This window comes from Condylura cristata, unplaced genomic scaffold, assembly GCF_000260355.1.
Source record: "Condylura cristata isolate star-nosed mole 26May11 unplaced genomic scaffold, ConCri1.0 scaffold00002, whole genome shotgun sequence".
In the NCBI taxonomy this organism is placed as follows: Eukaryota; Metazoa; Chordata; class Mammalia; order Eulipotyphla; family Talpidae; genus Condylura; species Condylura cristata.
Window position 1 is genome coordinate 19,321,810 of NW_004567103.1, and position 25,110 is coordinate 19,346,919.

Below are 25,110 nucleotides of genomic sequence, written 5' to 3' on the forward strand. Positions count from 1 at the left end.
AGTTCAGTCTCCAAAGTTCTTGAAAGGCTCACAGGCCTTGATACTTAATAATGTCTGTAGGTCAGGACTCTAGAAGGACTGGAACAGATTCTTGCAGTAACTGTTGCGCCACCTATTGACCTTATAGATGCTGGAATTAGAGGAGGTCTGTGGAGCTGGGGGAATAGTTCTGATAACCAAAGGTGGGCATTGGCAAAGAGAAACTCGGGTGGAAAGGTTTTCAGTACTGTAACAAGTTATTCAACTGAATAAGGTGTGTGTTGGCTGAAAGTCAGTCTTGGGCTTAAGAACATCTCCCTTGCTTGGCAAGGATAGAACATCTTTCCACTGTGCCTTTCTTCTACTTCCAAAAGTTGTAGTATTTTTCCTATAAATTCAAGCCTACTTAGTAAAATGACAGTTATCATTTCTCACCTGAAAGTGAAATTTTTATGTCAATGGGTAGGAAAAATCAACACCAATTTTAACTTTTTTCCATGCTTTTATGATAGATATAAATGGGAGTAGAATCTTAAATGTGTTTATCATGGACATGAAATTTACCAATTGCTATGTCAAATAAACGTGCTACTGTAAAGGTTTTGTTTTCCCCTTTTGTCTTGATACAGTCTGAATGAATATATTAAATATTGACTTTCTAGTCCCTTACTGACCTTTTTTCTCTTCCACTCTAGAAGTAGGGCTTGTACTTTTGACATTTTGTTCCACAGAATGAGGAAAAAAATTGGTAGGCAAAGAGAAGTGGGTCTAGGTTTGAGATTACAAACTCTAAATCTATATATATATATACACAGCCTAATGCTGCATTATTGAGTGAAAGTGACTAGTGTGGTTTGGGAAAAAATAAGTGTGGGTAGGACCCTGTGACTATTTAGAGGGGGAAATAAAACCAAACAAACCCTCTATCATTAGTGACCACAAGTCATTTGCTATCCAGGGAAAATGGAAGTCCAATGTTGCCAAATATTCTAACTTTTCAAAGACCCAAAGCTATGAGTGTGTGTGTGTGTGTGGGTGGTGGGGGTGGCTGTGGGGGAAGGGTTAGATGGGGTATATGATGTGTGTGTATGTGAGAACTTGCCTGAGTTTATGAAGTATGCATGCCAAATAGAATTCTTCTGGGGTAATGGGTCTGTCTATCAGCTCAAGCAGGCCCACGGTAGGAGAATTTAATGGCATTGGAAGTAGAAGTGGAAATAGCTGTGGTGCATTTGTGGTGGAAATGCATGAGAGACAAAACAAAGGGACGTTCAGGACTGTATTTATGATGTTACTAACATACTCAAAAAACATCAGTGAAAGACAATGTTAAACAATGTTAAGTTAACAATGTTAACAATGTTAAGTTGCCCGACTATGTAATGTTGGCAGCGGCAACAGTATAGACTTGAATAATGTGGGAGACAGTTCTACAAGTGTCAAATCATGAGAAGAGGGACATTTCTTCTTTCCTCCCTCCATAAGTCCCCCACCTAGTAGGTTATACTGTTGTCTAACACTGTATCTGTTACTTGCCTCTTCTCCATTCAGGGTGGTATGGACACACTCTCAAAGGTTCATGTTTGCTGGGGTTTATCTAACCCCACTGGCCCAGTTCAGAAGCAGCACAGATTAAAAATAATGCTTACCTGCTTCCATTGAGGGACTGGCCAGGGAAGGGAAGGCATCTTGTTGACTACACTCATTTAGGAGTACTCTGAAGCATTTTCTGGGAACTGGTGTGCACCATCTTGGCAGCTTCCTTTTGCTGTGCTCCAGAGCACCAGTATTTTCCACAGAGCTTTACACAGGGCTGGTGCGATTCTAATGGCTACTTCCGGGAAATACCTCCTCATCTGGTTGTGATAGTCATTAGAACTTTCATTCATGGATCCCACAGTCCTCTAATCAATGGAGAACAGTTATTACCCTCTGGAACTCCATCTTTCTGTGAAGGGAGACTATCAGCCCAAATCATCCTGACAGGGGCTTAATGAGCAGGTTTCTAATTGAAACAAACATCTCAAGCTGACTGCAATCCTCTCAGGAACCTGAGAGGGTAGGTGTTCTCTTCACTCATTCTCTGCCACATTCCAGAATGCCACTCTTGCCTGGTGGGAAGTTTTACAGCATCTGGTGCCCTGGTTTTTGTGGACAGTGCTCTGGGGGCCTCCTTTAATTACTTGGCTCTCTTGCAAGAGGACCTGAATTTCTAGATCTCAGGGGAATGTGGTAATTAAAGGGAGGGTGCTTAGCAGGCTACTGCCCCTAGGGAACTCCACAGATGGCAACAGTGGCACACTCCCCAGGTTGTGAGGAAGGCTTGGAGGTTCTGTGGGGCAGGCTCCAGGCTTGGTACACAGTGGTCCAAGCCTGGAAAAGAAGGAAGTCATCAGTGATTGTCGGGAAAGGGCTGCCTGAAATGAAGCCAACACAAAAGAAACACAACTAAAACTTGGAAGTATTCCTGCTATATCTTCTGAGTGTCTGGATCTAGCCATCTATCAGGCAGATACTCCTGCCTACTGGTTATCTGAATCAGTAAATTCACCTTTACATTTTAGGTCAGGTTGATTCAAGTTCAACAGATAGCATCCTGCCAATACAATATTGATAGGATCTGATTCATAGTAGGAATTCAGTAGATAATCATCAAAGTCTCCTTTTTACAACATTTTTTTTGCACAAATGAACAATATATATGGGTGTGTGTAAATTGAATATGCACATGTGTATACATACGCGGGAAGAAAAAAAATCAAACTACCAGTTAGGTGACAAGCAATTTTATTTTGCAAAACAATCACTATACAGCAACAAATACATTTGCAAATTTTGATTGAAAAACATGAACTAACTACAACCAGCCATTGAAGAAATGCCTTTCTATGGTAACAGGCTCTAGAATTATCAGAAGAAAGAACCCCCCTCCCACCCCCCAGATTTGTAGTGGCATGTTGGAACCCTGGAATCCCAGCATACAGAGTATACTTTTTGTTGATTTTTTTTCTTTTTGCTAAAGTTGAAGTAGATTTCCATGATTGACATTTTCTGAGTTTAAAGATAAAACGTCTACACAGGGACTTGGTCTCAACCTACATACCCAGGTGTGTGGGTGTAAAAAAACAAACATTCATGCCAATCTCAGCATCTCAACCTTAAGAGGAATACCTAGAATTTTCCTTGCCCAGTTACAAATCTCTATTTTTATTTTTGCCTACTTAGATCATGAATAGTTTATTTTCCTCCTTTTTATGGCAAAAGAAATGATAAGCTATCATTGCAGCTATGCTGGAATCAACTACATTGAGATAATTATTTAAGTCATAATGACATGGCTGTATAATAGGCTGACAATTCCATTTCCTGCTGTATTACTACCTGAGGGTGTGGAGAGAGTCAGCTACCATCAGGCTATCCTTCCATTTAAAAACTTCTACCTTCAGTCATCTTCAACCTTACCTAGTCCATGCTACACAGGTGTCTTGTGTGTGGGTGGGATTTCAGCCCATCTCCCTGCTGGAACTCAGCAGGAGGATCCAGAGAGAGTTAGTTCTTCAATGAACAAGGCCTTTGAAACTCATCATGAACTCAGATCTTTCCTGCATCATTGTAAGGTACCCAATTACTGGTTGCAGGTGACCCAGAGAGAGTGAGTTCACTGGAGAGGTAGACCTTTTAACTCTTTACAGCTCTGGATTACTTATGTATCCTTAAACAGGTTCTCAATGGCTAAAGCCATAGAGAAACTGGCATTAGTAGATCGAGAATTGAAACTAGGAAGTTTCAACTTCTAGATCAGCGTATGGGTGTCCCCACAAAAGTGGTGTTCATAAAGCTTAATTTGTGTAGTTAATCTTAAAGAGTGAAGGCAAGATGGGCCCTATCCCTTATCTCCATAAGAAGACATTTAGCCTGTGTTTCTCTCTTTGACTAGTCTAAATGATTAGTTTCTCTCTGATACAGAATCACATTTCTATAAAGTACAAGGGCATCCATTGATCATAATTTTACTGTGATGTGAAGTAAACATTTATTTTGATTCCAATTCTGATAACTAAGTGTGGTAATTTTTATCTTTGCCATGTATTTGTAAGAAACTGAATTTTAATACGTGAAATGTGTACTTTTTTATAAAAAAATCAAAACCATGTTGAAAAACAAAGTCGTTTCACAAGTTAACTATTTTAAGTAAGTCCTACCTCCTTTCTAGATAACTTGAATTATTATTTAACACTATCAAACTTGTAAGAAAAGATCCAAAGTCTCCACACCTCACAGCTATTCTTCATTCTTCTATTTTTCTGGTGCACTTCAGGGGAAGCTGATGAAAAAAAAAATGCCTGGGTTGGTCAAATCAAACCTTAGAGCATTTATAAGGCAGAAAATAGATCTATTTTAATAGATCTATCCACAGTCTGATTCAGTAGTTTCTAACTTTAGAGCACTGTATAATATAAATGATTTATACATTGCTTCAGACATGTTCACGTGAAGAATGGTGTGCACATTTGTTCCTAGAGTTTCTTTTGCAGAAGTCACACTGGTTGCAATATCCCAGGCTCACAAAATAGCACCGTGTCTCTTGTCTTTGCAGCCCTTGGCTTCTTTCTTACATGCCACTGTACTCATGCCTCAGTACAGTCATCCTTCCCTCCTATCCAAGAACTGATTTGGCTCAAAGGAATCCAATGCCTGCCAGGGCACCTTTAGCACTTTGGATTCAACCTACCAGTCTTGAGCAAGAAAAAGAGCAGATAAAATACTAGAATGTGTCCATTTAGCGTGGTAACTTAACTTATTTAGGCCACTTACTATTTCATTGCTTATTCATAAGTCTAAGATGAACGACTGGTAAGGGGAATTGATTGATTTGTGATTTCTAGACTGTATATGAAGTCAGAATAGGATTCTCTACTGATTAATAATAAGCCACTACATAGAGTATAATGTAGGAGTCTTGAAAACATTGATTAGATATCTATATCTCAATGTTTTATAACTTCTCAAAATATTGCGTCTTTCCTTTCTGATTAAGGGAACTTTATTTTGGGTAAAGAAACCAAATGTCAGATACTGTTTGAAAAAATGGGATAACATGTCCCAAAGTTCTAACTTTAGATTCAACTTTAGCAAATGGGAAAAAAAATAAAAAGGTGGGGGGGGAAGAAATTTTGAAGAATCTGTTTCATGAATGGTTATAGGAATGAAATCCAAACTGTTGTGTAATTCAAAATGAGATAAACCCATAATCTTAAACCAACAATCTGCAAACCCTTTATGTATAACTGGAACCACCCCCACAAACTCCATGTTGGTGAAAGCAAAGAAAAATAAATTTTTCTAGCATCACGGGAGAGACTTGTATCTGGCACTAAAAGAGAATTACAGCTGAGTTGTTACAGAAAGCAACTTCATGCTAAAACTTTTTGTCTTTTTTAATGTATTTTTTTTTAACTAGGGAACAAACCCTGCTAACATCTACTTTCACATACCCTAAAATTGCAACACCAAAGGGTGCAGGAGACACAGATACTGTGAATAAGGAAGTATAATATTCAAGTATATGAGGAAGTATCACAAATGGCCACAGAGAAATATATATATATTTATATCTATAATACTGTATCAAACAGATGGAAAGGGGGTGTGAAACTGGTAGTGTGGACACAAATCTAGCTGATCAACTGACATTCTAATCAGACACGAGTCCATCCTAATGAAAGTGCTTCATTCCTAAGAGATGCACTTGTATACCACTTCCTCAACCACAGCTCCAATGCTTTGTAACTATTTTTAATTAGTTAAATAATTTATTGGATTGATTTATACTCTGCTATAATTATCCAGGTCCCAAATGTTAATAACTTAATTGAATCTTTCTTCCCATTTATACAAAATAACACTTTTAAAAAAACTTATTTCTTACATGCTCTTCCCATCCTGCAATCAGACTCCTTGATTTAATTTAACCTGTAAATAAGTTACAATGGGCAGTTTTTACCTTTTCACCCAGCAACAGAATAGTGAAAAAAGCAGCTTGGATTTTAACAAGGCCTTTCAGAATGTAGTGGATAGCCTTCAGGCACATGAAAGGTAAAAATGCAATTTTTGAAATAATAATATTCCATGCAAAACAGAGCAAAATAAAAATAACTGTCCAATTGTACTCATGTAAAGCCAGTGTCTTCTTGTTGCAAATGGAAATCAAGTCAGTTTCTGCAAATACTAATCGATTTTTTTTTTATAAAATTGTAACAATTACTACAGTTTGGGAATGATATTATTTATTTTATGGTTTGTAAAGAATGAATATAACACCTGCTCAGAGCCCACTCCTGCCAAGAGCTCATGCCTAAATATGATTACATCGATGCTAAATGAGAAATATTCACAAGCCCTGCTTAGCAAGTGCAGCAGTGACATCCTCCGCCAAGGTGGCAAGCTGAGGGGATTCCAGTAGGTTGATGCTGCCCGAAGAGGAGACGTTGCTGAGTCGTCGGGGGGATGCCACGCTGGATCTGCCCGGAGACTGCGTGATGATCTCAGCCCCGTGATCCACGCGCGCCTTTGCATGCTCTCTGAAATTCAACTTTTGGCTGTCAATCTGTTCAAGATAAACATCAGTCCTTGTTAACTCAAGCATCTCATCTGATCGTTAGCACTTTCTCTCGACCCAAGGGGAGGTATTAATGTCACTTCTATTCAGCTCTGCCATCCCTACTGCTGTACATTCAAGTCTTCAACTTGAGGTACAGTTTGAAGAAGAGTATTTCAGAGGGTTTAAAGAGTGGCTTATGACCTCGGTGCTTACCTTGACATTACCACCTCCAGGCACGTGGTGAGCATTGTCAAGTGAACCAACTTTAGCCTGAGCCTTTTCTTTGAAATCCAGTTTAACACTCTCAATTTTCACACGCCCACCACCTATGGAAGAGAAAGGCTTTTAAATGCTCTGCAAAATTAAATTTTTTATTTGCGGTGATTGTTTTTCAAAAATGACTGCAGTAGACAGACAACTGCAAACTTCCAAGTTAACTAACTACTATCCTTCCCATCATGGATGTGAAAGGAATCTCTAAGAATTACTAGTACCCATTTCTCTATACCATCCAGGATAATAACATTTTTTAATATCATTACATGGATTTCTTTACATATTAATATCTTTTTTTCTGTATGTCTAATCTATCAGAGGAATATTCCTTAAATGTACAACAAAAACTCTGAAAATACCCTATTGTATGTATCTCTTCTAGAGTTTGGAACATTTTAGTCTCTTATTCCTAAGGGGACAAATTAAATTGAAATAAAGTTTTTATTATTCCTCATGGTGAGAGGTCACTTGTCCCAAAGCTTAGATGTGGGGCACATAGCAGTACGATGATGCCCTTTCCAGAAATGAAGCTGGAGGCCCTGTGACAGCGGAGGCACCTTATCACCGTTCAGCGCAGTCTCCCTAGCTCTGCTTGCCTTTCTCAGGCTCATAAATGCAGGGACTTCCACATGGAGTTCTTTGTCCTTTAGCCTCTCCTGAGTGTCTGATAATGCGTTTTACCTGAAAAGAAGCATTTTATGTGGGGCTCACATGTTGGGTATGAAGGTATTAGCATGCTTCATAAAACATATCTTGCTTAGTGGCTGGAGAAAGTTGAGCTTTCAATTAGAAGAGATTAATCCTTTTGGGGTTTTACTTTGTAATTTTTGGTATTTTGGTGTCTTTACCTATAGACATCAAAGAGATTTGTTTTCACTCTCATTAGTAGCTTGGTTTTGATTTACATGTTTTCTGGAAGGCTGGGGTAAGCAATGTTACACTCTACATTGCCTTTCTTTTGGGATTTTGATTTGGAAAATAAACAAACAATACTCCTGAAGGACTCTATTGAAACATGGAGTGATTTAGAAATTTTGGAGTCTTGATGTTTATGCATCTTTGTAGATCAAAGAGAAAGTTCTGTTGAGACTTCAAAGATGTCTTAAGCCTCATGGTGTTTTTCTCATGTAATATGTAGACATTTATTATAATACCCAACTACCTGATCCGTGGCCCCCCTGAAATTATTTGATGTTATTAGCTTACATTTAGGATTGCACTCATTCTTCTCCTGAAGGCTTAGGTTATTTAATTCATACTTACAAGAAATTCGTATGTCATTGTCCTTCTTTCAATATTTGTACTTTATGTGGGCCTCACATGTTGGGTATGAAGATATTAGCATGATTCATAAAACATATCTTGCTTAAAGTTGAGCCTTCAATTAGATGAGATTAATCCCCTTGGGGTTTTACTTTGTAATTTTTGGTAGCCTTTGATTGGAAATTGCCTGCTTATGCTTTCATTCCTGATTATTGCTGTCTCAATACAGCCCTATTGAATTTTTGTTTAATCATTTTAAGAGAGATGAACAATAATGTATATTATTTTGAGTCAGTACATACTTTTAATAGGAAGCTTAAGAAATCTATTTCAGTTGAGTTCCTACTAGAAAGTTCTATAAAACTTTTAGAGAAGCTCTTTTGAAATCAGGAATCAGTGCCTGTTGTACTGGAGAATTCTGGTACCCATCAGTAGTAGTAACGGCGTGAGACTGTAATTGTTACTAAGCTTCGTTTGTCCCAAAGTAAGGTTAGTATGTCCAGATATTTTAATTTGTATCTTCATTAATTTTTTTCCTTAGATTTTCCACATTCCAAAGTAAGTCTGTGAAAAGCTTGCTGTTGTCAAGAAACAATGTGCTAACACTTTGTGAATTTAGACATTTGATTTGGTTACTACAAAAATAAGAGCTAGATTTAGAAATAGGTGGGAATACATGACAATGGTCTTTTCTTACCCATATATCATATAAAGAAAACTTCCTTACTTATAAGGATTTTTCTGTGCATTTGACTATTTAATACCTGGAATTAAAGAAACCATGTTTACTTTTGTATTCTAAAAGAAAAGAACCAATGTGGTTACCAAACTCAAGCTGACATGGCAGGACAAAGTCAAGTAAGTGTAGAATTGACTCGGGGACCCTGGCAGAGTGGCGCTACCCAGCAGCTGCCCTGACTGCTCAGCCAGTTCATGGATGGAAGAGAAGCTAATTCTAAGGCAGCACTTCTGAAACTATTAATGGAGATGCCATATATTCAGGTTCCAATTCCTTTGTCTAAGTAAAACTTGATTTCCAGGCATGATTCAGAGGTACTTGCTATTTGAAATTTGGTCTACCTATCTTTGCCAACTTTGATATATGAAGTTGTATCAAATATATAAATTCTTTGATAATCTTTCTAATCAGAAATCCTGTTAAACTTTGTTGCTCTTAAGCTTTCTTTCTGATAATATTTGAAACAATTACTTGTGGAGATAACCTATTACCCAGTTTAATTAAGATGCCAAGACAAATTGTTAAAACTGCTTGTCTCCTCTGTTCTTCCATCACTCAATGATATATATAAACATAAATATATCACAAATTTGAAAGCTGTCTTCTGTTTCCATTATGGAGGTAGAACTTACCCAAAATACATAAGACATAGTACTCATAATTCATTATATATGACAGTTATAATTTAGAGGAAAATTTCCAGTAGGTATGAATATAAATTCAACTCTAGAACACTAGTTCTATGAGCTATTGTAGAAAAACAAGATGGTCAAATAAGTTGAAAAATCATTGCATTTTTCTTAAAGTTCACATTATGTTTTGACCTACTTAAAAGATCTGAAGTGTGTGTGTGACACACATATACAATTTCTTCAGTTTTGCTAAAACACAAACCTTACTTCACATAATGTAGAGAAACAATTTCATGAAAATTCTTTGGAAATGCTATTTTGAGTCCATGTAATTATGTATGAACATCTGGCCCAATTATTCTATAGGCACGTTGAGTATATGAAATAAATTTATTTTATATATATTAAATTTTAACTTGCCCTATGATACAGTCTATTGATAGCATTGAGTTTACCTGTCCAAAGGACAATGCCTTGAAATTTCCAACTGAACAATATTGTTAATTTATTGAAACCAATTTAATGTTTCTCAAATTATTAAAAAGGATTTCATTACCTGGCCTGTGGCGGATGTTCTTCAGAGACCCACATTTGGATGTCACATGACTTAAGTCTATCTTCTTGGTAACAATCTGTACCTGTGTGAACCATATAAAATATGTTTTAAATAGCATTGACATTGACAAATCTCAAAGCTCATACACAAAATCTAAAAGCATATTCAAACTCCTGATACCCAGCAGCATTCAAAAACTCAAACTAAGGTATACACACACACACACACCGAGGAAGATATAATCTCCCTTATTTTCCCTCCCCTCTAACATATTTGATAAGAAGGAGCCAAGCGAAAGAAAATCCTAGAAGAGAAGATTTTATTAGTAGAGACCAGATCATGCCACCAGGGACAGAAACTTCTAGATTAATATAGCAAGCTTCTAATCAGAGAAATTAAGCCATATTATGTTAAACTTTTTCATAAGCAAAGAGCCAAGCTAAGAGATGAATTATTCTTGAAAGTGATTTTTACATAAAAGTGACCAACACTGCCTATAATTACAAGAATACTAACATTGCTTTAATGTATAAGAAGGAAGGAAGCTCTAAACACATTTTCCTAAAAATATTATCATACTTTTGCTAAGTGGAACTTACACATTGAATTATAAAATGACAGCAACTGTCTTTTCTACTTTATACTTCACTGAAAACATTTACTTTCCCAATATTTGAAACAGTGCTGCTCCAGGTGTGACCCATTGCCCATTTGTTTGGGGATTACCAAAACACCAAGGAAATAGGTTCAGGGAACCTGTACACTTGAGGAAAGTTTAAGATTATTGTTATGGAGATTGGAAGCTCTACTACTTTAAGATCTTTATCCTTTTCCAGCTTGGTGTTTTGACCAGAGGTATCTACAGTAGAATTCACTGGGTGCACTCTCCAATTCTCAACATTATTTACCACAACTGAGACTGTGTTTGTGAGATGGCTATGTGGGGTATACCCTTAGTCAGGGCAACATGGAGGAGGGCACCAGGTCAGTGTACATATTGATCCTGAGGTTTTGCTCCGCACCCTGCATGAAGCCCAGTAAACACTGCTGTGGATTTCCCATGACAGAGACATCTTTGTACCCAGTGGAGTTACTCTGAGCGTCAGGTGACAGCTGTTGGCAGAAGGCACTCGCTTATCTCCCTTTTCACAGCGTGACTCCATCTCTTCCCAGTTGAAGAGCAAGGAGCCAAAAGCCACTCTACATGTGAGGATTCTGCGGTTGATCCCCTACAACATACTTGAGTTATAAAAGACCACCAGGACCTGACATTTAAATGAAAGGATCTGCAGAATAGAATCAGCCTGGTTCATCTTTTTTTATGATCCATATTTTATGAAAAGCCATGCTGACATGCTTACTTGAATTTGAGTGTATCTTTTTCTACTTAGCATACATTTAGGCAACATAGATTCTTATTACTGTTCCTCTTATAGGATATTATTTTGACTCAATGCAAGGGACAGGAAAAATCTTATCAAGATAAGTACACACTGGGACCTGAATCCCTTGATTATGAATCATACATGAATCATGTTTCACCAGTTCTGTATCATTGCAAATGATACCTTAACTCTCATAAATAGTGAAGCACTTTGGATACTTCAAGTATATCAGTCTTTGGTCCAAGAGTCATTTAAATGAATTAAATTAAGTGTGTATTCTTATGATTTTCACGTAGCCAAGAGGAAGTACTGTGAAGTCAAAGGCTAGAGGACAAAGTTGTTAAGTAAAGTGGGTCTGCCATCCTCCTAAAAACCATGTTGCATTCCAGTAAGGTCTCTTTCCTTAATTGAAAGCATGAAATTGATTGTGGCTCTTACAGGGGATAGGAAGCCATTACTGAAAGTGCAAAGCCAATAAGTGCCCAGACCAGGTGGCCATGTGGAGCAGCAAGGAGAAGGGAGGAGTGTGCTGGTAGGAAGGCAGAAAAGAGACAGGGTGCTGGCTTTGCAGGTGACTCCACGCAATCAGGACTGTTTTCTAGAAGCTTCTACTTACATTTCCGCCCCCAGCAGAATGTTTGATGTTATCCTTGGAACCACATCTGGACTGAACTTTGCTAAAATCGGTCTTCTTGTTTAAAATTCTAACCTAAAAGGAATTGGAGGTAATTTCACTGCACATTTGTCTTTCAAGATACTGACTATTAGGAACCAGAGTGGTCATCCACCTACATAATCATTTTATAGAAAAAAACTAACACTGGAACTGACGAGCAGATATATCATATAACTATGAGTCTCTTTCCCAGTGCACCCCCAAGGGACAAAGGTGTAATCTGGAAAGAATTAGAGGGATAGAAAAGTAAAACTTGATCATCCATGGAAAAGGCTTTCAATATTGTGGGCAATGTTGGGACTAGGTCCACTCTGGGAGGTTCAACAGTACACAGCTCAGTCCAGGATCCTGAAGAATATGCCATTGCTCTGGCTGCCTTACCCTTCAGTATCAACTATCAGTGAATTATAAGCCACATCATACACTGAACTCCACTGTATCATTGGTCCACAGTTCAGAGGTCTGGCTCACAACTGGTGTAAGGAGATGCCATAGTTGAGTGTTCTCATTCATCCCTTTCTGGTTTAGCTGACTTATATTAGGTCATGTAGAGGCTGTTCAGGTCTTAGTTGGGTTCCAGCAGACTTGAAATTATCTGTTTTTTTTTTTTTTTTTTCCAGGAAATGTAGTTAGCATTTGTCTTAAAGACAGCAGTAACTTCAGGTCTGTAAATAAGTTCTTCTGGTTTAATGTAATGTGCAAAGTAATAACTCCAGTGATATCTTTTGTATATCTTTGGATTTGCATGATTTGGAGAGTAGATAATCAATGGAAGCATGGAGAGAAATCCATGTTTTTGTTATCATTTGTTTGTTTTGTTTTATTTTGACATAACTACTACACTTTCAGCCTCCCCAATAGTTGAAGAGAAATTATATTTTCAATGTTTTAGAAGACAGTTTACTCTTTATTAAAAACCATACTAATAAATTTATCCTAGAAACGTAGGCTTATAGAATGGCATCAAATCTCTTGATATTTGCAAAACAGTCAAAAATTCGAGGATATTGCAATCCTATTTTTAAACTAGGCAAAGCTTACATTGTCAAACCTGCCTAACATTGACAAGCTAGGTTGTTCTTTAGGGAAACATCACTGACAGTTCTCATGGGCAGCCCAAGGGAATGGACCTCTTGTCAAAAATCTGAATTCAGAAGACATGATGACTGGGAGGCTCTAAGACATTAACAAAAATTCCATTTTAAAGAAAGGGAGACTATCACAGAGTCTACATGTAACACAGTGTGCTTGTGACACTATGGGCATCACAGAAACATCAGATGCAGATGTCACGTCAATAAGTCATTACAGCACAAATCTCATAGATAGATAAATTATTTGTAGAAAGTCAATGACTTTGTGTATTATTACTACTAATAATACTCTTAGTTATTCTCCATGAAAATCTAACTACTTCAACAATGAAGTAGAATTAATTTTTCTACTCTTCAGGCACATACAAGCACTCATATTTCATTTACAAATTTTAACCTAGAGAACATTATACCACTCAAGTGACTCATTACCAAGTGGTCAAAAGTCAAATGTTAAATCTGATTCATTTTGTGCAGAAATGGAGATTCCAAACTCAGTTGCTCAAATTTGTTTGATGCTAACATTTAATCAGTTGTTTGACAATTGTTATGATTTCCAAAACAAATGTTTCAGACTAAGAGGGATTGCATACATTGCCAACAGAATTCAGAAACAATTTAGATCTTACTAAAATGGAAAAGTTGATTCTGTGAATTTTTCCCTGACTTTATAGAGTCCTAGATTTTTTAGTGAAGCTACTAGTTGACACTTAACCTCTCTCTTCTCAATGTAGAATGTGAGTAGAGCTTTGCCATGCATGAAGGGCATGCTATTGCATATTTCCATTTTTGCAATAGCTTCACAGTTATCACTTTTGTCAACAATAAGGCAAAGTGTGGCGTGATGGTGGCTATAACAGAAACATAACTTTGGGCAGTGGATACTGATGTTCACCAAGATTTAGGCTTTAGCTCCACTGACTGCACCTGAACACCCTAGGCCCAGTCTGTATGACTCATGTTATCTTAGCAAAGTTACAAATACTTCACAGCAAGAGCACTAGTACCATTTGCAAGTAATTGACATCTTAAGAGTTATTTCCACAAATCCAACAGGCCTCAGAAACCATTACATAAAACAGAAAAGCAGATGTCTATCTGAATGAAAAAGGCTTTATTTTCTTATTAAAGAGTTCAGTTTTAACTCTCTGTATTCTACAAACAGATGCAAACATAGTTACTTCCTTTGTGAAGGAACTTCATTAAACTTTGTTTTCCTGAAAATGGTTTTCAAGGGAAAATGAATTAACATTTGAGAGACTGCATAGAAAAAATATGATAAACTTGAATTTGACAAATAAGCTAAGTTTTACATATTCAAAAAATGAAGGAAAGATAGTTGAATAATCATTATCCAAGAATACTGCAAAAACACATTTGAATCTGCTAATTTCTTTAACTATTTTTTTTTTAAACTTGCACAATGAATACAAATAGTGATTTGAAAGAGCATGATTGTGTTTTCTTCTGCACACTTTGCAGGGGATGTGAAATGGATTATTATCCAATGATGGGTGAATGCTAAAACTGCACCTTGGTCAAAAATTTCCTAAGCTTCCTATTTCCTATTAAATGCATCAAAAAATTTTGGCCAGACAACCAGTGTTCAAAAATTCTCATTTTTGAGAACTTTGTTACCCTCTTAATACTTCACATTTTGGTAAGGCTTTACATTTCATACTTGAAGGACACTTTTATAGTGTCAAGTTCATAGCCAGGCTTACTTGACTAATGTTTCTCTCTCTCTAGAATGCCCTTATTGCAAGCTGTTCTCATACCCTTGTTTGGCTTGTACTATTCATCTGAATAGTAAACAAAAAGAGACCCTACTGTTCTCAAATTTGTAAACCCCCCAAATAATAGTTCCCCAGTTAAAATTGTTATTTGTGAAATCTACCTGTAGGACTTTTCATTATCCTACAAAAGTTACTTAAATTAGAGTATGAAAGTTCAATTGCATAAAGACAGGGTCTCTGACATCAAGGAGTTTTCATTTTGAGATAATTATGACTTTGATAGAAAAAATACTGTCAGTATAATAGAATATATTTCAGTGAACAGTTTTTCTTCATGCTGGTTTGATTGACAGTATTTAAAAATTCCTGGGGGTATTTTATTACTCCTCTTGTTTATATTTATAGCCCTAGGGAGATGGAAAGAAATGGTTTGGAAAGAACTTAACATCAAGTAAGACATAGGAGAAGACAAGCAAAATCCTCCATTATGCTTAGATATTAAAGACCATGACTTGTTATTTCTCATCCCCCTCTTATCTTGGAGTATCTAGCAGAATCTTTTATCTGATGAAAGATAAATGAGAACAATAAAAATAAGCTTGTAAAGTGTATAGATTTGGCCACATGTTAATAGTAGTCAGTAGATTTTCAGTCTGCACTATTATACAATGTGTAAAAAAAATTCTGCCCTACTGAAAATGCTTAGTTGCCTCCAGAATAACTTCATTTTCTTTGAATATAAATTTGAAAGTGAAGAAGTAAAATAAAATTGAAGGCAACTAATTTAAGATAGGATGGAAAAGGTCTAAATGAAGGATCAGAACAATACCTAAAATTTTATAAGAAGATATAAGTAATACTTCTTTCCAGATTTACTCATTTTATTCCTCTCCTTCTCTTTGAGGTACTCCCTTTCTTCCAACTGTACTTTTTCTATTTCAGAAAAACTGCTTTTAAACACATCTTACTCTATTAGCACAGATATTTAGGGAGTCTATCAGAATGCCTAAATACATGTTTTTGATTAGTTGTAATGCAAAAATTTTAATTGTACTCAAAGTAGAACTACAGATTCATGATCTTAACCTCACAATCTATTTAACTGAGATAGTACTATTAAAGCACACCATTTTGTTGTTTCTATTCTACAAATAAAATACGTGACCAGAGAGGTTAGTGTCTAATATCACATAATAATTTAATAGAAAAGTTAGACCAAGAAATCAGCTCTTATATCCCAGTCCAATATTCTTTGAAGGAAAACCTACCATGGTTCAAACATGTGAAGTTTCTTTATATAATAAATATTGTGGTATTAGATCATTCACCATCATTCAACAAGTTATTAGAAGACTGCACCTCTCCATGCATATTGTTACTACATTGATTCAACTTTCACTCAACAACTCTTTATTGAGTACCTAGTATGTGCTGGACCCTGAAGATGAGTAGGATCTTATCATCCTTGATTTTATGGAGTTTATGGTCTAGTGAGATAAGGTAGACATTAAATAACCAATTGTACAATGGAATGTTAATTTCAAATGCTGTGAGAATACCAGAGAACAAACAGATTCATCAAAACCCATAAACAGCTATTGAGAGACTTTGACAAGAGATTATGTATCCTGTGTTAGGGTACTGCATAGTAGACTAAGAAAAATGGGTAGATTTAAATGTAATTTTAGGCACAAAATCAGATGCCCAGGATAGGTAATGGGGAAAAAAGGGAGATGAAAAGATAACTCTTAGATCTTCTTATTTAGCAATACTGGAGTATTATTTGAGAAGGTAAAATACTATTTTTTAAATTAGAAATTTAATGCAAACTTTGTACTCTCAAAGATCTATGTGGTATTTGGCCACACTCATGCTCGTGTTCTTCCTAAAACCTACCAGGTTCCACCTGACGGTCTTTTGATGTGTTTTCCCCTACCTAACATGTTCTTTCCCAGTTGTTCACGTGGCTTACTTCTCTACTACCTTGTAGTCTTTACCTAGAATACAGCATGGCACAAAATAGATACTCAGCAAATATCTCTTGAATAAATGACAGAATAAATGAGTGTACAACTTTTGAGTTTCTGGTGCTACTTAAAATAGAAGAGAGCTTACCATATTATGTTAAGATGACAAAGTTGGTTTTAGAATATTTCATTATTGACCCTTGATATTATACATAGGAACCTGAAAACTTAGTTACCTATACTTAACTTCAAAACTTGCATTTTAAACATTATTTTAAAAAGTCTTGAAAGAATACAAAATTAGGAGGAAGATGCAACATAATCTTCTAAAATGAATAGTCTGAACTTTTCAATAGTGTATTAATAAGTAATTGATTGCGTTAATCTATTTCATATACACATTATAAAAGTTCAGAAATTTCAAATTTAAATTTTAAAGTGATTGGGTCAGCTGACCTGAATATGACTGGCTGTTTTATGAATGAAGCATAAGTGTGCAGCTGGCAAAGCAATCAATCAAAGCCACAGACAGACCTTGCAGAGATTAAGAGCTACCTACCACCCTATACAACAAGCTCGAATAAAAACAATTTTAGTGAAACCAATTCTCACATGAGTACAACTATACTTTCTATACTGATATTCCTAAGGCTGAGATTAAAAAACAAGAATCCTGCCAAAACATGTAGGAGTATTTATTGAGTACTTATTTTGTGCCATTCTGTAGGAGTAGCTATAAATCAAAAAACCTATAAAAAACCTCATTCATCATTAGGAAATAAAGGAAATATAGGAACACCATTCAATAGATTGTTGCCTACATTTTTTTATGCCATGCACTTAAAGAAACTTTCTTTTTCTACCTTTGTTTAAATAATGTTGCTAAGTTCCTAGAAAATTCACTGTGTCTTCAACATTTAGATTTAGTATAGATTGGAATGCTAACTATTTAAGAAATTTCAAATGAATGACTTAATAAGATTGTTTTACTTATGCCTTGAGTTAAATTAACCAAATTTACTATCTACAAAACATTCAGGGTTGCAAATTTTTTTTTTCCAGCAGAATGAATTTTGGTTTTAGCTGAAAAGATTAAGTTTATTGCTGTCTGTTAAGCTCCTCATATCTTCAGCTAGCTGATCTATTCCATTAGGCCTGGCTTTGACTCACTGAACTGAGCCACTGGGCTGAGCATCTTTGCCAGTAGAAAATTTTATGTTAGCAGATGAGATAGTAAGTGATAAGTGAAAACTTATACATAAGGAAGAACAATAAATGTGCAAGTTGGGGACAAATAATAAAATTCTCTACTAAGGGAGTTACTGAATCGCCAACACAAATGCATATTTTATTAAACATTTTCTCCCCCAATTTTTAGTTATTGTATATACTTGGGAAAAAATAATAATACATTTAAAATAAAATTATTTACATACAGTCTAAATTTGGTGACAATAAAGTCAGGTGAACTGAACTGAGGTGCTATCTATAAATTTATTCCCATTTTCATGAACAAGAATTTGAGGTCATGTTTTCCTCAGTACTAAAGACCACCTAGCTTTATTATAAAACATGGAACATATCAGTATATTCTAATCTGCTTCACGAATTCTGGATTGGTCATTGTCTGTTCAAATATACTAATAGAATCAATTTACAGCTGGGAACCATACTGATGTGGCTTCGTTTTCCTAAATAATGTCTATTTGTGGGTTCTTAGTCACATAATAAGGTCTCTAATTCTAAGATGTTTTATCATAAAAAAGAAAACAATCTAGACAAAGTCTCCAGTTGAGTATGTACAGAGAAGGCTCCCTGTCCATTTCCTGCATCTGAGATCATACACTGTAAGGAAGCTGTTGTCAGAGTGGTATTAAAGTACCAAGCAACATATTTTTCCTACAAAGAGAGATCAATTGCAGGGCATCTCAATTTCTGAATCCATTTCCCCCTCTAATTTAGATTCGTCAGTGTTCTCTATCACAAAGTAGAGGGCAAATCTCTTTCACCTTTTTCTTATTTTGGTCAGAAAATATATCCTATTTCTTTAACAAAAATCATTTCATAACTACTCTTGTGTATTTTTCAAGTTGAGATGGGTAATTCTGTAACAGGTTAACACTTGCTTTATGGGAGATGAGATTTTATTCAAATGACAGACACTGTGATTTTGAGACTACTTTTGTTCTCTGTAATTTTTGTGTATCTGTCTTTACGTTAAGGAATTACCACAAACTCTTGGGCAGTTTGGAATTCATCTCAAAAGAATATGTATTTATGTCAATATAATGTATTGCCTCATCTAGGAGAGATCAAGTAAAACTAGATATCAAATATTCACAACCAGATATGATATGAAAGCAGAAAGACAACATAAAATATCTCCATATTTTTTAGGTTGGTTTAAACTTAGTGATTCCAGCAAGTCAGAGGCTAAAAGCTCTCTTTTCGTCTCTCTACATTGAAGAGTCCTTTAAATAAAGAAAATCTTACATTGTAAATGTCTATGTCAGATGTTATCAATAATTATTAATTTTTCATTAAATTTTCTCCTGTCTATAGAATATCTTGAAAATTATGTATATTCCTTAATAGTTTCAGAAAGAAACATATTAATATTTTCTAGATTATAGGCAAGTAAAGTCTAGCATACCAGGATATGGACATATTAGTAAAAAAAGAACTGGTCTCAAATATAGATAGTAGTTACTCTATTTTTAGGAATGACTCACTAAAAACTAAATGAAAAAATTTTAAATTGTTACTAAATTGATTTGATTCAACAGCCTACATATTGCATGTATGTATTCATCAATATAAAAATATATTTGGATATTTTCAAAAAGTCCAAAATATTTCCTCCTTTTGAATGTTAAAAACCTCGAGTATAAGAATAGTATGATTTTGGGAATCACAGGCTTAAATTAGTTAGAATTTGAGGTTATGGGACTCAAAATTATACAGAATGGGGCTCATTTTTAATAACTTTATTCCTATGAAAGTGTATCATTCTGTCATTAAAGTATTACAGAATATTCATTTTTTTAGACTATTCATTTTTTTTAAAGAACACAAGAGTCCTTCCTCCCCTCCTTTAGTTGAATTTCCTTAACTCTTTAGGCTTTCTTGAACAGAATTACAATAAAACAGAAGTTTGTTGCTTAAAGGAAGGCATACCAGTCAATTCTCATTTTAATAGTGAGTGTGAGTTCTTGAGAGATGCACATTATAACAAAATCTTTCTAAACCTGCCTGAAAATAATTTTTCTCTTCATGAAGAAAGAACACTAGAAATCATCTGTGGAAAATATGAGAGAAGAAAGAGTGACAGTGAGAATACTGAGGTCAAAAGAAAAGCTTTCCTTAAATAAGACAGAAATGTGTACATGTACAAAGGAAATTATTGCTATTTCATCTTTCTCTCTCTTTATCACTTCAAAGGCAAGAAGAGTTGAACTACCCCAGGTATAGTTTAATATCCACAGGAGAAATATTAAATATTTATCAATCTTTTCCCAGATTAATTGCTTTGTTCAAACATACAGTGTATAAGCAAAATTAAGACTGTGGTAAACTGTCGGGGTCTGACCCTGATCATGGGCTTTTCGAGGGCAGGGCCTTTAGGTGGGAGCTAGTCGGCGAACAGAGATTTCTAAAGAGGGAAAAAGGGGAGCAGGTGTGAGGAAGACAGGGGATCGGAGTTGGGTGCAAGCCTTCCTCGTGCCCGCTCCTCTTTTCTCTTCTTTAGAAATCTCTGCTGGCTGACACTGCTCCCACCTAACGGCCCTGCCCTCTGAAAGCCTGTGATGGGGTCAGTCTCTGACAGTAAACTCAAGCTCTTTGGTTAAAAAATGGTGTGCATCCACGGGTGATTTGGTGATGGGAAACCCAAGGGGATTACAATTGAGATGAAAAGAAAAAAAAGGTACAAAATGATGTAAAAATAAACTTTTGTAAAACAAAAAAAAAATGGTGTGCATCCTTCATTTGTTCTATAGCTGAACTTAAGAGTCAATAGGTAGAATTTCATTCATAAGTCTATTCCATACAACTATGATAAAACAGAAGTTTTGATATAATAATTTTATTCATTACACCATTCATTTAGAGCTCTTTTTTATAAATATGAATATCTGCCCTTTGCAATGCTTCAATAATAACAATCAGAGAGGAAAATTGGTGAGCCATACTCTGATTTTGTAGTCTACATGGGCAACTGTTTGACAGTGCCATAGGGATTACTTGGGGAAGAATGGAAGAGATAAAAATAGAATTGTAAAAAGTCAAATGAACTCACTATCAGGATCTAAAACAACATTCAAATACTCTACAAAAATGTCACTTTGATCTCTTAAATAGGTCACAAGATAATAGAGATACATTCGGAAAAGAGCTCTAAGGCAAAGATGAAAAGGTTCTTATATATGGTGAAATCATATTTCATTTACTAATAACCAGAAGGAATGGACAAGTTATGTGATTTTCACTATATTTTATAAGCTAGCTTTCACACATAAGGTACAAACTCTTAGCAATGGATCATAACCAGTAATGTTAACACTTCTAACTCCCTTTTATTATAAGAATTTTTAGAATATAATATGAGGAATCCAACATGAACGTTCATGAGAATTACTTGTGGCAGCAAATAAGTGTTCATGTGATTCTTACCTGCCCCCCTTTAGGCTGGTATTTGATGTTGTCTGTGGATCCTATTTTGGATTTGACATTCTTCAGGTCTGGCAGTGGTTGGTTAATAAGTCGAAGCTGCTTGGGAGTAGCAGGGGATTTGGGAGGTGTACGTATGATAGCGACTTTCTTCTCACTGGGTACCAAGATGGCAGATTTGGGGGTTCCTGGTGTGTGTGGGGTCCTGGGATAGCTAGGGGTTCCAGGAGTGCCCGGTGTGCGTGAAGAATAGCTTGGTGGGGTGCCAGGCGTGATGGCGGTTGACCCAGGGGTAGTAGGAGTTGAAGTACCACTTTTTCCTGTTCTGCGAATTGGCTCTGACCCTATATTGACAAAGAAAATCAAAACAAAATTACAGCATCAATTAGAAAGTTCACCTTGGCATCCCTTTTCCTATGGGTTGTTACAAATAGTAGTGCATTAAATTTCTAAAGTGTTTAGAATGCTGTTATAAATGATAACATTTAAAAAAGTGAGAGTCTCCTTTTTTAGACTGACAACCTGGTGACCTTCTTTTGAAAGTCCATTGCTGCAAATGCAAGGATAAGACTTGGGCTTTCTCGATTATTTATTCATAACCCTCATGAGGAATGTGTCAAAACATATTCTTGACTTGTTTCATTAATAGGGCACAGGTCTGGCCTTTATGTTTTGCTTTTTTTAAATTTGATTTATGATCAATTTACAAAGCCAGCCCCTAAAACACATACAACGATAAAAAACAGCATTACCTCAATAAAAATAATTGGATATAAAACATACAATTCTGCACTTAAATGTTTATTGTGGGATGTTTCCTGAAGACTCCTTGAATGATAAGTGGAACATTATTTCTCCTGTATAATAAGTTCATTCTGACATCTAGTTATACATGTAACAAAATATTGACTCCTGTCAAAAGTTATTTACTGAGTTTCATTTCATTGTTACTCCTGTGGCTTTTATAGGAACACTACAAACTGCAAATGTCTTTATGAGAAGCTGTTTAATTATGCCAGGAATTGTTTTATTTATCATGTAATTCCTTTGTTAAGGAAATTTGTCTCAGCTCTTAATATGTAAAAAAAAAAATCTCTATCCTTATATAAATAGAACATTTTAACCATATATTCAAAGTGAACCTAAACTTGAAAGTTTTCTCCCATACTTTCATTACTGACTTTTAGTTTGGGGTCAAATCAATAATCACTTAGTATTAGTAAGACAGGATATGCTGAGAAACACATCTTTGCTACAACTTGCTTTTAACCTCATCTTATTAGTTAAGTCTGTTCCCTCTATATCTAGCATTGATGGCTTTCATAGTGCCTGGACCCAACTGAAACTTAAACTTTTCTTTAAAATTTTAATTAATTAGCTAGTTAATTAATTTATCATGTGTTAAGGTAGCTTTCTACTTCATGGAGACTGAACTGAAGCAGTAGTTCAGATGTGCAGACCCATTTTCACTAAAAGAAAAAAGACTGTAAAAGTGAAAGTTATAGCTACACTCCTGGAAAACATCATAAGCCTCAGAAGAAAAAGATGGACAGTATTTTTAGACATCTGGGGAATAAGCAAAAGCCACACTTATTAAGTTCTTCAGACTGCTGGTTCAGTCAATGATAGCTACGATCTGGTTTTGTTGTAATAAATTATATTCCAGCCATTAAAATGACAACCTGGAGTGTTTCCTTATAGTTCTGAAAATAAAAACACTAAATCTAAGATGCTGAAACAATTTACAGGCTATTCACGAGTTTCTCTATTAAACTATGATCTTATTCATTGTGTCAACTTTTCATGATCAAGTCTTTCCCTTATCTTTTTTTTTTTAAGGGAAGGAAATTTTTCTTTTTTTTAAGATTGATGTACTTATACAGACAGAACTGGGGTGCAGGCCAGAGGTGCAGGGGCGGTGAGAGGATTCATTAGAGACAGAGTGGGGAGCAGAACAGGCAAATGACCAAGTACACTGCTGAGGGGAGCAGCTGGTAGGTCAGGAGAGGTCTGCTTCTCCATGTGGATCACCTCTGGGGAAGGGATGGAACTTGCACTCAGTGGCTGAGGCTTGCTTGCAGTGCTGCACTTTAACCTGCTGCACCACCAGGGAGGGCTGTCCCCTATCTTGTGTTAAATGAAATTCTTGCATAACGTGATTCCTTTCAAGTTGTATCTTTTTAAGTGAGAGAGGTTACTTCTATTGATGAATTTACTGAGGTAACACTGATTTACAATGCTGTTTGTGTCTTAGAGTAGGATTACCCCTTTAGTCAACACCTGTGCAAAATGGGAGACCATTCTCGTGTGCAGGTAAGGAAGTAATAGGCAAATCGGAGTCGGAAATGACTTGCTCTCCCACCTGCTCCTATGTGTCTTAGCTACTGCATTGTAGAGAAAAAAGTGACTGACCCTGTCTTCAAATAGTCAGAGTATCAGTTATGATGACTGGCAAATAATATGTTTATGGATATAAGTAAGTTAGGAAGTCGAAATAGAATTAGCTGAGATCATTAAAAGCAATTTATATACAGATACATTTTAAAAGGCAGAGAAGAGTGGCTTGAATATGTGGATTTATGGAACAAGTGCTGGTTTGCTTCCATAGCAACAAGCACAACTCAAGGTGTGTTGTTGGGGAGCCTTTGTTTTGTCTCAAACATCTTGGGGTTATACTAATATCCAATTTCAATTCTAGATGGCTGGAGTTAAAGTCTTTTCATTGAGATTTCTCTTAAGTCTTTGCTAATTCATTTGACTATTCTCCTTTTGCTAAGGTTAATAAAAAAGGAGTCTTGATGATTTCTAAGTGTCGCTAGCATATTTTCGTAGATATCAATACTTCATGAAACTAAATTGTATATGGCACAACTGGTTTGATTATAATAAACATTTTCATTGCAGGCAAAAAGTACTGTTTAAATGTCATGCGAAATTGTGACATTTGAACTGGGACTATTATTAAATATTAAAAAAAAAAAGTTAATGTGAGAATAGTGGTAGTAGAATTCCACCATTTTGTAGTGGATTTTAAATGGCAGAGATGCTTTCTTCCAAATTGTCTGTTTTTTAAATGACAGATACTACTCTCTTCAGGAATTCTACATAATAGCAGTTCTCTAGCACTATTTCTTACAATTAAGTATATAAGAAGACATTAAGTTGTGAAGTTTTCAGTGGGTAGCAAACCAAAATCAACCACTTACTAGCTATGTAACAATGAATAAATTATCTCTAAAAGGTCATTCACTTAGCAGTAATTTTAATGGAAATTTAATTTATTAGAAATGCTAATTTGCAAACAATGTGACTTAGCATTTTAACATCATATGTACCCAATAAGTGGTAGAATTTTGTCAGAATATATTTGTGAAAACAATTTAATCCATGTTTTATGTGATATTTTTGATAGTAGCACATCATATAAGTAGGTAATGGTAGGACTGTTTTTATATTGTTTTATACAAATTGGGATAGTCATCAATCAGTTCATTTTAGGTCATCGAGCAAAATAAATCCACATTATTGCAACGAACAT

The 25,110-nt window shown here is 35.6% G+C and overlaps 1 protein-coding gene across 9 annotated transcripts in view; it reads right to left on the bottom strand.

Moving 5' to 3' along the window:
* Positions 1–3,193: 3,193 nt before the first annotated feature.
* The window catches only part of MAP2 (microtubule-associated protein 2), a 267,610-nt gene continuing 245,693 nt past the window's right edge, over positions 3,194–25,110 (bottom strand). For all 9 annotated transcript variants that reach the window (XM_012726979.1, XM_012727016.1, XM_012727014.1 and 6 more), the window contains 5 exons: positions 21,576–21,916; positions 12,048–12,140; positions 10,047–10,128; positions 6,794–6,906; positions 3,194–6,586 (listed from right to left, as the gene is read on the bottom strand). In XM_012726979.1, the coding sequence (XP_012582433.1) occupies positions 6,371–6,586; positions 6,794–6,906; positions 10,047–10,128; positions 12,048–12,140; positions 21,576–21,916 (845 nt within the window). In that variant the 3' untranslated portion in view covers positions 3,194–6,370. The remainder of the gene's footprint in view (positions 6,587–6,793; positions 6,907–10,046; positions 10,129–12,047; positions 12,141–21,575; positions 21,917–25,110) is intronic.